The 14822-nt window shown below is 38.0% G+C and overlaps 1 protein-coding gene across 1 annotated transcript in view; it reads left to right on the plus strand.

The window, feature by feature from the left end:
* The first annotated feature begins 322 nt into the window (after positions 1–322).
* The window catches only part of slc25a21 (solute carrier family 25 member 21), a 154569-nt gene continuing 140069 nt past the window's right edge, over positions 323–14822 (plus strand). The window contains exon 1 of the mRNA XM_042338102.1: positions 323–601. Within this exon, the coding sequence (XP_042194036.1) occupies positions 535–601 (67 nt within the window). The 5' untranslated portion in view covers positions 323–534. The remainder of the gene's footprint in view (positions 602–14822) is intronic.

The raw sequence follows: 14822 nt of genomic DNA on the forward strand, positions 1-14822 counted from the left end.
CAAATGCAAGGATCATTATTGTGTCTGGCTTTACCGCCACGCTTACGCTCGTATCCCGCAACCAGATATTCGCCCGCAAAACGCGGCCCATTCGCTTTGCAGCGTCGACGGTGAAGCGCTTTCGAGACGTCCCGAAGACGCGGTCAGGCGCTCCGGCGAACGAACGCAAGGGTTGTTCATCAGCATTATCATGAGCCTCTGCCCCCTTTCCCTCTGCCACTGCCATCTCGGGCTGCCCTCAGTGACCCACCCCACCCCACGTCGCCCTTCGCCGTGAACAGCCAACAGCTGTCAGTCAAGTTGAGCGCAGGTCGGTCGCTGATCCCCAACTGCTCGCGCATCGCAGGAGACTCCCGACTTTATGTGAGGTACACGAACCCCCGCAGGCAGTCGGGCAGTCAGGAGGCTCCATCCCTCGGGTCAACAACAACAACAACCACCACCACCACCCAAAAAAAAAAGCCCCACGAAACGGCTGTCGGTCACTCTCTCGTTGTATTTTCTCTCTCTCTCTCTCTCTCTCTCAAGTGGAAAATGCCGGTGGGCAAACAGAGTTTGTTGAAGGAAGCGTCGCATCAGATCGTCGCCGGGGGGTCCGCTGGTGAGTCAACAGGTCCCGCCCGGTGTCAGGAGTTTGTTATTGCCGAGGAGGGAGTGGAGGGGTTTGGGTGTGAATTTTATAATATTTTAGTTATACATATATATATATATATATGTGTGTATCTCGTGTGTGTGTGTGTGTGTGTAGTTTGGAACCCACGGCCTTTCGCAAACCTTCCTGTGATGACGGGGTTCAAAGTTTGTGCGTAAGTGTAACTAACCCGATAGGCGGACAGACCCCCCCCCCACCCCCTCTCCCTCCCCCCCCCACCCCCTCCCCCCCCCCCCCCCCCCCCCCCCCCCCCCCCCCCCCCTCCCCCCCCCCACCCCCTCTCCCTCCCCCCCCCCCCCCACACCCCCTCCCCCCCCACACACACACTCCTCCCCATCAACAAAGAAAGATGTTTCAAAACTTGTTTCCTTCTCGCCGGTGGGCGGTGGGGCTGCCGGAGCGCCTCGGATTTTGTGGCGTTTTCTTTAACGTTTGCACCAGTTCACCAGTGTGGAGTCACGACGTGTGGTGTGTGTGTGTGTGTGTGTGGCTGTGGTGCGTGTGTGGTTGTGGTGTGTGTGCGGCGTGTGGCTCTGTGGTGTGTGTGTGACTGGTGTGTGTGTTGTGTGTGGCTGTGGTGCGGTGAGTGTATGGTGTGTGTTGTGTGTGGCTGTGGTGTGTGTGTGACTGTGTGTTGTGTGTTGCTGTGGTGTGGTGAGTGTATGGTGTGTGTTGTGTGGCTGTGGTGTGTGTGGCTGTGGTGGGTGTGTGTTGTGTGGCTGTGGTGCGTGTGTGTTGTGTGTGTGTGGCTGGTGTGTGGCTGTGGTGTGGTGTGTTGTGTGTGTGGCTGTGGTGCTTGTGTTGTGTGTGGCTGTGGTGTGTATGTATGGTGTGTGTGGCTGTGGTGCGTGTGTATGGTGTGTGTGGCTGTGGTGCGTGTGTATAGTGTGTGTGGCTGTGGTGTGTATGTATGGTGTGTGTGGCTGTGGTGCGTGTGTATGGTGTGTGTGGCTGTGGTGCGTGTGTATGGTGTGTGTGGCTGTGGTGCGTGTGTATGGTGTGTGTGGCTGTGGTGCGTGTGTGTCTGGTGTGTGGCTGTGCTGTGGTGTGTGTTGTGGCTGTGGTGTGTGTTTTGTATGTGTGGCTGTGGTGTGTGTGTGGCTGTGGTGGGTGTGTTGTGTGGCTGTGGTGTGTGTGCGTTCAGGCGGAAAGCAGTGTTGAGCTCCCAAAGCAAGGGTTTTGGTTCCATGTCATAGAAGATTACACAAGCACACACACCACACTCCCCCCCCCCCCCCCACACACACCAGATACACACACATACACACACCAGACCAGCACCCCACCCACACACATACCAGACCCACACACACCACAGCCACACACCAGAACATCTGTTGAACGTCTCATACAAGACAAGAATCAAGAGTTTTGTTTAGACACCCACAATTGTGTACAGTATTGTTGTACGTCAGAATATGTACACTGTCTAATTTAATCATCAGCTTCACCATTTATACTGTATTTGCTGTTGTTTTATTATGACCACCCCATTCCCTCCCCCTCCTTTTTTTTTCCTTTTACACAATTACACGTATCAAATGGTTAAGATTCAACTGGAACAGTGCAGGTTTGCAGAGGTTTCATTGATGTTTCTAATCGCCTCCTTTCAGAATTTAGTGATCTAGGCTGCCGCTCCAGACCAGTGTAGGGGTGTGCTGCACTGTTGGACACGCTGTCCTTCAAATTAGATATTAAACTGAGATCTCATCTGCCTGTTCAGGTGATGTTAAAGATCCCATGGCACTACTTGAAAAGAGATGTCCTGGTCAACAAACCCCCAGATAGAATTAGCCATTCACTTCATTGCTGTATGCAATTTTCCTGTTGCATTTGCCTGCAAATACACAGTCACTACACTTCACAGTAAAATCCAGTGAAGCACTTTGAGAGTCTCAACAACTTGGTAAGGCACTATATCAAATGCGAGGATTATTTTTTATTATTAAATAAATAGTAAATATATATTGAAATACACAAAGCTATTTGAATAGGAGGAATTTCAGCTCCGTATGACCATGTTGCTTCTGAATCTCTGCTAATCGAGGCAACTCGGATATTCCACTTCATGGGCTGCAAAACAATACTGTACCTTGTAAGCAGTCTTGCAATTTTGTTTTCCTTACTATTATGCTCTTTTAAGCTTTGAATGTTATTCAATAATGACAACAATAATTTGCATTTATGTCGCGCCCTTCACAGTGGGCAGCATCCCAGAGCGCTTGATTAATAGTACAGCATTTTAGGCTCCAGAGAGCTGTACATGGAATCTTAGGACATAAATTGTTTATGCAAAATTACTAACTGATGGACAGATGTTTTGCTAAGTAGAATGAGGTGCAATCTCATAGGAATCTCACCTCAACTGCACTAGGTAGAAATAAAATGAGATACGTGGGTAGTTTGTTAGTTCTAGTGATACACTGTTGGACTCTGAGGATCCAAGTTCAACATTAGACTTCAAATGTAATTTTGAACTTCGATATGTGGATGAGTTGAAAATACACACATCATTGAGTGAGATTGTTCATCTGTAAGAATAAATTGTTTAGAACACTATAATGCACTTGAGGGGTTAAATAATAATAACCCTTGCATTTGGTATAGTGCCTTGTCATGTTAGAAGGATGCCTCAAAGCACTTTATAGCAATTACTATGAGATGGAGTGACTGTATTTGTTTGCAAATGCAGTAGTACAGTTGCACACAGCAATATCCCACAAACAGCCATGAAATAAATGACCAATTTGATGGCCAGCACACTGGGAGAACTCCTTTTTCTTTTGAAATAGTACCAAGGGATCTTTTACATCCACCTGAACAGGTAGACGGGACCTTGGTTTAACGTGTTTAACGTTTCATCCGAAACAATGATCAAGTGTTTTATTTAGACATCAAAAGTTGAGTATTGTAGCATTTCAGAATATATACACTTTCTAGTTTAATCATCAGCTTCTCTGTTTATATGTGCTGTTGTTTTATAATGATCACCACATTTTGTTTCTTTTTACACAGTTACATTACACATGCCTTTCTGGCAAATGAAGTTCAATACTGAAAAACACTATAGAGTGCTGCAAATATGAAGTAAAAACAGGAGACATGTGCACTCTGTAGACATGATAAAACTTGCCAAGCTGAAAGAGACTGAAGGGTGTTATTTGACCCAGTACTCACCATATCTCAACAATGTGAGGCAGCATTAAACAAGCAAATAATATGTGGGCTACATTGCTAAATCAGTTAATTTCAGATCCACAGAGGTCATGTACACTGCTCTGGTGGGGCTGCACCTGGACTATTTTGTACAGTTCTGCTTGTTGAAAAATAAATGGCTTGTCTAAAGGCAATGCTGAGGATAGCAGAATTCCTGATGAGCTTTCAGAAACAACAGTGCTTTCCTGGAGGGGAACTGTTCAATGGTGTATAAATTGCTTAATAGGATTGAGGAGGGTAAACCCAGAATAATGCTTTCAGATATGAAAAGGCAGCAAGATACAGGTTCAAGATTGTGAAGGGCAATTTAAGCCTGGCCACAATGAAGTTTTTATTGATGCCAAAGGTAATCAATTTCTATTTCCAGGTCAGCTCTGAACTTAGTTTAGATTTAATTTCTTTTCTTGGACAGTTTGCTCGTGTTTTATGAATATCATTGAGCTACAAAGGGCCTAAAATTAATTATTTGTATAAGTTGTTATACAGTGCAAGCTTGCTATACCATGGTTTTCTGGGTCTATAAACACAAACCCCTCTCCCCCCACTGAATTAAACACAAAGAAATTACCATCTTTAGATTGCTGTTAATCTCATGTTGCATTCAGAGCATAGTGACATCAGCGAAGCTTCCTGCGCATTGCATGCACACGTACAACAAGCAGGGATTGACATTAACAACGACTTGGAAAGTGGCCATTATTTACCGCAGGAATCTGGCTGGTTTGCAGAAGGCTGTTCAGCTGAAGCTAGCTGTAGCACGCTTCCACAGTACACCCGTGCTACAAGTGAACCAATACTAACCCAAAGTCTGTAATGATGGGGGTGACTATATAATGATCATAGCATAGAAAGCAATATTGATTTTACCAATGATTAGACAAACAATTAAATGACCAAGGATCAACAAGCAAAATCTTATGTCATTGTCTTTATTCACATCCAGTCAAGTAGTGACTACATCTAGTGGCGAAGCTCAATATGAAAACTGCTAGAAAAAAATAAATAATTTAGCGAAATATTAAGTGATACCTGAGATACTTTTAACTATCTTCAACCCTTTGATTCTCCAATAAAAGCTTTGCATTTATAAATCATACTTGTATTAAATATTTTAAATGTGTTTTAGAAAATATTTGCCTGATGTTTTGATTTTCAATACACAAATCACTTTTGTTTTCAATACAAAAATTTAGTTTTAGGGCCACTGTGGCCCTGCGTTTTAATATTTTTTAATAATTTTTAAAAACAAACTAGGTTTTGTTCTAATGACGGGTTTAGACTTCCAGTCACTAATAAAATACTTAGCTTAGTGGCTATGTACAGTATTTTAGTTATCATTTGGTTTTTGTTTAAGCTATTGTTAAAACTTGCTTCAGTTCTGTATTATCAACCGTGTTACAGATTCTCTTAGACTGAGAATTGAACTCAAAACTTCAAAAGTTCAGCTGCTCCTGATTTGGGTTAAATTCTGTTGCCCTAGGACATAAGGGGGACAGGGAAAGGCGTAAATGAGGAAAAATGGGGTGATTCATAATGCTTTCTTGTTATACTGTGCAATTTGGCTGGCTCCCAAATGGGGTGTTATAATTAGGGTAGACTATAATCTTCGTAATCACTGAATTTTAATAAATAAAGTATTCCTCCTTTTTTAAAAAAAAGTTTTGCCTTTTCATCAGAAATCCAAGTTCCAATCAACAAGTCTGGTTCAGAATAGTTTGTTAGCAAAGTTGAAGTTAAAGCATGAAGTTCAAAATGTTACATCTGTAGTGTTTTATTCCTTATTTGAGAAACTACCATAGTTATTTTCATTTTGTATGATAGATTTCCTTTACCCAAAATTAAAGTAATGGGTCTGTGCACAACACCTTCTTCCAAAAATCAGTTCATCTGTCAGACAGAATTCATCCGAAAATGTCACATTAATTCAAATTAATTTTCTTTGCACAAATGGTTTAAAACTGGAATTAGTTAGCAGCCATTTTATATAAAGTTTTTTTTAAAAAAAACAGTTTTAATGCAGACTTTTAATTTGAAACAGCTGTAGATTTGGGGGAATATGAATTTACAGTACTCATGTAAATATGGTGTTGGACATTTTATGTTTGTCTGCTGTTCCTAAATTAACAGCCATATTAATTTGGAGGTAAAATCATTTACAAAATTTTGTAAACATTTTATCATTTTGATCCAGTCTGAGAGGTACCGTGTGTTCTAAAACACAAAATGTTGCCTGTTTTCAATTTTTCCCTCGGAATTCATTTTGGATGGGTGTGTCTTTCCTGCCATTTCACTTGAACCCATCCAGTGCTGAACTTAATTATAAGTTTAAACATAAGGGAAGCAGATAAAACTGTGACCAAGGTAACACCCACAGTTGTTACATGCCAAGCCCTGCTCCATTATTATAAGTCCATAATCTCACCATCCACTCCAATATCCCCTGTAACAATACAAACGTATAGTTTGTTGCATCAGAAGATAAAACACGGAGCAGTAGTTTTTTTTAAAATCCTTAAACTGTTTTAAAAGTCTTAATATATCTTAGCAAAGTTGATCTTGAAAACAAAAATGGAATGGTTGTCAATTGAATGCGTGAAGGACATTGTTGCTCAATGTAACTTTAAGATATGTCTACACAGCTAGCACATGAGAACCTTAGTTCATAAGGAAGATGAATACTAAAATGCAGTCACACTGAGGGAAGCATTTGTAAAAATGAGGGAGAATATAATTAAAAGTGCAAAAGAAAGAAATCAGGGGAAGGGGGATTAAATACTCCCATCTCCATTGATATGAAACTGAAAATGTGTAGAAATTGATGTACTAAGATCAAACATGATATGCAGCTCGTGTCCTTTCTTGCACCAGGCACCGTGAGCCTATCTCCCCTATTATTGCCCTGCTCCATTGGCTCGCCATTCCCCCAGCAGATTGAGTTCAAGATCCTCGATCTCACCTTTACATCCCTCCACAGTGTGCAATTTCCTTAAACCCTACAGACCTTCCTGGAACTCCATCCTGCAGTCCTTCTGACTTACTCCTTCCCTCACCTTGTTCAAAGGCCATGTCAAGTCCTAAGCACTGTTTGACAGCGCTTTCAGTCATTTTCCCTCACCTCCCCACCCAGCCCCATCCCAGCTCAGATGACAAGCCTGTATTTTAAAGCACTTTGGGAGGTCCTCCCAGTGTCAAAGGTGCTATTTAATATAAATTTGTATTGTAATACAACCACAGAGTTTGAGAGATGAGATTAGCTTCCTTGTTGTAAGTTTCCATGGAGCTTTATCCAAATTGAAGCAGGGTGTTTGCCGAGAATAAAGGGGGAAAATTCACTTAGTGAAAGACCAGGGATTTGGATAATTGGTATAATCCAATAGAGTGTTGCATGTACATAAATCTGCAAAAAAAAAGTATTGTTTTGATATCATGGCAACATGTTACTAAGAAAGTGCAGCTGTTGCTTGATCTGTTCAATCTGCTGTTTGATCAGGGCGAAATGTTAGGCGGGTTTCCTTACTCCACACGCCTCTGTTTACCTTGCGGTAAATATTTGTTAGTTGATTGGTGGATCGCTTTTCCGGGGGTAATAACCCCTTTTAAAAAATGTGGTCACTCAATCCCTAACTGTTTGTGGGACACTGCTGTGCGCAATTGGCTGTGGCATTTCACCCACAAATATATAATCAATTCGCTTTACAGTCTATTCTGTGAAACGCTTTGAAATGTCTAGAAGATTTGAAAAATACTATATCAAATGCAAGGAATCTTATCAATCCACAAAATATCAGTCAATTCACTCTACAGTATATTTTGTGAAGTACTTTGAAGACATGATAAGATGCTATGTCAAAGGATTATTATTATCAATTTTACACAGGGAGAGGCCTGACAATTGTTCTCTTCACTACTGTATTAAGATTGTATTTCGTTTCATTACATTTAATTGGTGAATCTGATTATTGGAAACTGGTCCAGAAGATTTCAAGCTCCTTTAAAGAATGCATCAGCAGCAAAATGGTAGAAATCTAATGATCTTTTTTCAAAAAAAGAATACATCTCTGTTTATTGTTGACTGCGTGAAACATCTCAATCACAAAAGAATATTGTACAATAGCATCCTCAAATGATAAAACTAAGTAAGTTTGGAAAAGGAAGAGTTTCCTATGCATGGAACCCATATTTGTATCCTTTAGATGGATGTTAAATATCTTATTAAAAAAAAGGGAGATTCTCACAGTCTCCTAGACAACAATCTTCCAGATACTGTAAATTGGCTGTTCAGGTCACAACTGTTTTGGGGACCTTGCTGTGGTCCCGACTGCCACTTTTGCCAATAAAAAGCAGTCACTGCACTTAATTTCAATCCTTGCATTTGATAATAGTTAAGTGCTTTGAGACATTTTGACATAAAATGCCCTATAAAATGCAAAGATTATTATGATTAAATGTGGAATTGTATTAGTTAATTTAGTGTCCTGTAGCATCCTGTATAGGAGCCTGTAGCTCAGTGGTTAGAGCACTCGCCTCACAAGCGAGAGACCAGGGTTCGATTCCAAACAGGTCGAAACCTTGAACAAGTTTTCTTACTTCACATGCCTGATAATAATCCCTCAAGAAAAAAAATAATAAGAATAATTTGTTTGTGGGACACTGCTGTGAGCAATTGGCTGCTACATTTTGCCCTCAAATAAACAGCCGTGAAGTACTTTGAGACTCTAGAAGATGTGAAAAGCGCTGTATCAATTGCAAGGATTTTGTCCAAAAATAAATTGATTTAGATGCTGAAGACTCGTTCAATGTTCATGGTTCAGTTATCTCAAAGTTATCTCACAGTTATCTTACTTGAGATAACTATTGATCCCCAAATACTAGTATTTTTAAAATTAAAATGGTATACTGCATCACTACTATTAAAAGGGAGATCACATTTTTTTCCAACAGAGGGAGCTATTTCCCTTTGTTCTCGTTTTATAGGGCCTTATCATGTCAAAACATCTTAAAGCACTTCATTACTGTCAAATGCAAGGATCTTGTATGTGGGATGCATGACTGGAAACAAGGAAATAACCATTAACTACTGCTTTGAGTAGTATAACTCCTGAATGACATGGATACGAATGAGCTATTAGTTTGGATTTGCATTAATTTATTCCCAGATATCATGTGTTTATAGTAAATCAGATTTACAATAATAGTAAATAATAATCATTAAATTTGTTATGGAGTCTTTCACTTGATATCATGTGAAGTGTATTGAATGTATTATGAGATTATTTCGCGCATTTGTTGCAACATAGTTATGTTAGTATATCAACATCAAAACACTGCTTTAAGTAAAGCAGAATTCTGTACAGTTACGTACATGAATAGTGGCAGCTGTTGCATTTCTCCAATGTAAATGAGTTATTAGACACACATTACAATTCTTCACATACCAACTCACTAGAGTTAGCTTTCATAATGCTGTAACACTCTTCTCAACATTGGTTTTGTCCTATTGAATTTTATTTTTCAATCAAATGAGTCAGGTATTTGAATCATTTAAAACTTTCGATAGGCTGAACTAAATACATTTTAAATGTAAATATAATTGTTTTTATAACTAAATAATTACAGAAAACACATGCATAGAAACGTTTAACGTAATTACTCACTTTCAGCAGAAGGTGGCAGATTTCAGCTGTTCATATCTAAACTGGATCCAACAGGTTGGTGGATATTACTGGGTAATGAGGAAGTAATGGTTAATTCTTATGTGGGTGCATATATGTTTTATTATTAAAGCCTATTATGCTGAATAGAATAATACATATTTGATTGTTCAATATATTTTACCAGATTTGCTTAGGAACACCGATGCGACTATCACCTTTTGAAATACCTCAAAGTTGATCATTTTAAAAATCATAGATGATTTGTGTCCTGTTGTCAAATGGCATAAACCCAGTGCAGCACCATTATTGATGGCGCTCTGTGCTGCACCTGGTTACGCTGTTCTAAACTGTTATTGATGCCATTCCCATCCTTCCTTTGGAGCAAGAATCAAACTGCATCTTTTTGTTGATCAATATGAAATAACTTTTTTTTGTTGTTTTAATTTATTGCACATAGATGTTTAAAATCTCAGAACCCATTCAGCTTAACTTTAATATTTCCTTATGTTTTATCCTGCGAAACAGCATATGGAGTCCTGTAGCTCAGTGGTTAGAGCACTCGCTTTGCAAGCGAGAGACCTGAGTTCAATTCCAGGCAGAGGGCGAAACCTTGGGCAAGTTTCCTTACTCCACACAGAGCCTAATAATAATCCCTCCAAAACCAAAAACAATAATAAATTGGTCATTTTCAATCTACGACTGTTTGTGGGACATTGCTGTGCGCAATTGGCTGCCGCGTTCGCCCACAAATATACAGTCAATTCACTTTACAGTGTGTTCTGTGAAGCGCTTTGGGACGTCCTCCCGATGTGAAAAGCGCTATATCAAATGCAAGGATTATTATATATTGTACTCGCATGAAAATGTTAAAAAATGGCATGGCAATTTTGCTGAAGATACTTGAAGGTTTTGGAATAGGTATAAATTCAGATAATTTTCTCAGCATAGGTTACAGTTACAATCATTCTAAAATTGCAATATTTAATCTTCATAGTTTATAAGCTGAAGACAAACTCAAAGTACATTAAATATCAAAGACTTTTTTACTGTAAGCATATGGTATTATTCATGGATTCATTGGATATGTGCAAGGCTACAGTATTTCAAATTGCTGGCACATAAGACTTTTAGAAGTAAAATCGAATCATATTAACTGTTAATAGATCATTTTAATAGCAACAACTGTTTGACCGCCAGCAAAAAGACAGTAATTAAAATTGTTTGAATTACCATTAACAATTATTTTCAAAAAGATTTTTGGATAGATTTTTTACTTTGATTTTTAATCCCGAATAACACATTTTAGGCAGATGTTTGGACCTTGTATTAATTGAAGTTGTATTGTTTTTGGATGAAAACATTTAAAAAATATTTACTTAAATTCTGAACTTTTTATGGTACCCTTTAGAAGTACAGAAATATTAATGAAACATGCAATAGCACATAGGCTTGGGCAGAGTGGATTTAGAGACCTGCGTTGAAATATCTGGACTACAGGTAATGAACAAAGTATTTAATATTAGAATATATAGTTTCTAGAAGGCCTTCCTTTTCTAAATCCTTATTGCATGTTAACCAGAGTTTGTTTTTAAAAAAAGGAAAGAATGCATTCATTTTTAATAAATTGTAGGTAGAGTGGAAAGTTGTTGTCATTGGTTCAAGTTATGAAAAAAGTTATTTATTTATAATAAAATAACTAAACTAATCTGAACAAAACTTTGCCAGATATTTTACTAGTGTGTGTGCATTTCCAAATTAAACCTTGTCTTTTTTTTAAAAAAAACTCCACTCATGTGGTTGATATAATCTTAGCTCAAAAGCTGTATACAGTGGTTGGTATAATTTTGGCTCAGAAGGTAGTGCTCTCAGAAGGTTGTAAATTCAAGCCCTGGATTGGGAATTGAACTCATAGCGCAGGCTGACATTGCAGTGCAGTAGTGGGGGTAATGCTGAAATGTTGGCAATGCCCCCCTACAAATGAGGTGTTAAAACCAAGGTCTTAAGCTCCAGATACATTGATCAATAACTTCATGATTGTTTGTAGGTACTTGCTGTGGCCAAAATGGCTGGCACATTTGACCGACAGATACACATTCACTACACTTAACAGCAATGACTTGCGAAGTGATTAGAGACATTTTAACATTATAGGCGCTGCTGTATATCAAACACAAGGACCATTTTTTATTACTTTATGGAATTTGCATTGAACGGATGTGTACCCATGTTCGGAAATCGCATGCAAAATTTAAGGTTTACTATTCTAAGAGCCCAAAGAAGTTGGACAAAATCCTTCCATTCATGAATGTCATTTTCAAAACAGTTGCAACTATTTTGCCTATCTTGTGCCCACTTCCTTTATTTCTTATGAAAACTATATGGTAATATGGGATATAAGCTTGCAACTGGTGGGTGGTGATGGAGAAGGCACAGTGTTGTGCGTCATGGGAAGTCTCAGGTTACCAATGTGTGTTTCTCTCACAAAATATACAGTCAGTTCACTTTACAGTATATTCTGTGAAGAACTTTGAGACATCTCGAAGATGTGATGAGGCGCTATGTCAAGTGCAAGGATTATTATTTATATAACAACTTTCTGTACTGTAGTGCCCTTCAGGTGGAGTAGAGTATAACATTTCCCTTCCTTATGGATATCCATAGAGGCCAATATGGTATTCTTTCCAATGATAAATGAGCACTTTCTCGAGTATAGATTTGTCAAAGACGCAAATTCAATTCAACATTCTCAGGAGTTTTCCACAATAATGCTGATTTTCTAGATTGGGAAGAGCTGAAAATCTGAAAATGAATGGGTGATATTATCTAGTTGATATCTCTCATATCGATACTGTGAAAATGTCAGATAAAATTGAACATTACATGTCAATTTGAGACTTGAGATTTCTCTAAAAAATCTGTCAATTTTCCGTGTGGATTCTTGTAATACAACAATATCCTAGTACTGTAAAAGGAAATTACCTTTTATAGTAAATGCTTTTAAAATACTCAATGTAGCTCAATAGTTTGACACTACGCCTGGATACAAATAGGCTTTATTGTAAATAAGATTTCTCTACTGTTGTATTATGTTTTCAATAGAAAAATCACATGGTATTTAAAATGAGAAGGGAGCTTGTCCTGTTGTCATGGCCAACAATCTCCAGATTAATTGGCCATTGACTTCATGCCTCTGAGTGCACATTTCTGTGCACAAAATATCCACTTAATTTTGCGTACAAATGCAGTCACTGCAATTACTTCTAAAGTGTTTTGAAACATTTTTGACATTGTATCAAATGCAATGATTATTTATTATTGCAGGTACTTATTGTTTCTAAGTCCTGTTAAAATGTTCATATGATCAGAAACCATTTTTTTGTCAGCCAGTATAAAAATATTCAAAAAAACATTTGTTAACAGTATCGCAATTTATTTACATTATTATTTAATTCAGTTGATATGAGTTCTGTCTGTTTGAAAAGTTTTTGATTTCTTTTTCTTCTTCTCTAGCCCCCCCCCATCCCACCCGCTCCCCAACTACATTCCGTTGCTGCTGTTTTGCCTGTCAGATAAAGACATTGTAGTATTGTAATATATTATGTGGTGGAAACCCACGACTTCTATTTGAGACAGAATTAACATTGTGGGGTTTAAAATCTTTGATGGAAGTGCCAAAATGATTCCAGCTCTCAACAGAACCACAGGAAGGAATGTCAAATAAGGCTAACATTTTGGACATTTAAAAAATGTATGTAACTTAATGCTGTTCTTTTACATTGACAAATGTGAATTATTGCCTCAATTTTACAAAATATTGCTCATTGCATTCTCTTCAGACCACCCAGCATGGGTGTGTAGTTGGAATCTTTATTGGATGTATACCTGGGAATCACAGAATGCACGTTGCTACTTTGAATAATGACTATTCTGACTGAAGACCTTTAGTTTGGATAACATGTTGAATATCGAATTGAGATATTTTTGCATAAGTCAGTTGATTTGGAGCGCAGTAGGCAATATGCCATGATATGTTGCAAAAATATTTTGGTTAATCATAAACAGACACATGGGGCAATTGACAGCTGGAGTGGTTTATCAGGAATGGTTGTGGAGATCAGGATATTAGACTCATTAAAAGATTTGACTTTGTCATGGGAAGAAGGTGGGATTGTTATTATGGAAGCATTAGATCAAATGGGCCACAGGGCCTTCCTCATCCATACCTCTCTTGTGAGTTTGGTATAGCAATGGATTTTTAAAATTTTTACTGACATCACCAATAAATATAATTTTGTCAACATTTTGTGGGCGGTGATGGTTTTATTTTGTGTAATATGTTTATAAAGGTAATTAAGAACTATGCTTTGTATTCTGGCTTTTATTGTGTATGCTACAAATAAGTGAAGTCAAGCTTTTAGTGCACATATTTGGAATTTGCAGTTATACTCAGAATAGTACGATATATATTGGAAATATATATGGAAAATCTGACCTTCAGCATCTATCTACATATCATAAAAAGATAAGATGACATTAAAATAAATGAAAAAGAGTACCGGTGCTAATATTAGTACATGCCATTATCAAAAGTATTCTTTTTATTTCCATTCGCTAAATTTAGCTTTGGGCTGAATGGCTCTTATCCATTCCATAACCATTTATGTAATTCTGTATAGTGGGAAAATTGGCTGCTGTGTTCTTCTACAAATACACAATCACTACTTGACAGTAATTACTGTGAAGCACTTTGAGACGTCCTACTGCCGGAAAGGCGCTATATCAAATGGAAGATTATTATTTTATTAGTTTCATGTTGAAATATCTCAAATGCTTCACGGTAATTACTGTCAAGTAGTATTTGGCATGATATTAAATGGAAGTATTATTGTTTATTATTAAATGGAAGGATTATTGTTTATGATAAAGTTGTAAAGGAAATTAAGTACATGTAGTTATTCCTCATTAAGTGCCGCAGGAGAAGCAGAAATGTTCCCATCCTTGTTTAATATGCATTCTGGAGCTAATAAGATATTTTTGTCTATGGAATTGTCAAAAATAAGCTCCATGTGGGAACTATGTTAAAAATACATTTCATTTAAAATGAATTGTTTTGCAATCTATGCAATGTTTTAACAAGCATTTTCAAATGTCTTAATTTTCTTAGTATTTATATTGACCTGCCAGAAACCACATCTAAGAACCACATCTTTAAAAAAAAACTCCGCAAACCAATAAGCATTTGCTTTTTAGTACTTCTGGGACTTCAAGATGTGAACTGTGACTTATGTCATCAACATGAT

Source organism: Callorhinchus milii, unplaced genomic scaffold, assembly GCF_018977255.1.
Source record: "Callorhinchus milii isolate IMCB2004 unplaced genomic scaffold, IMCB_Cmil_1.0 Scaffold9, whole genome shotgun sequence".
In the NCBI taxonomy this organism is placed as follows: domain Eukaryota; kingdom Metazoa; phylum Chordata; class Chondrichthyes; order Chimaeriformes; family Callorhinchidae; genus Callorhinchus; species Callorhinchus milii.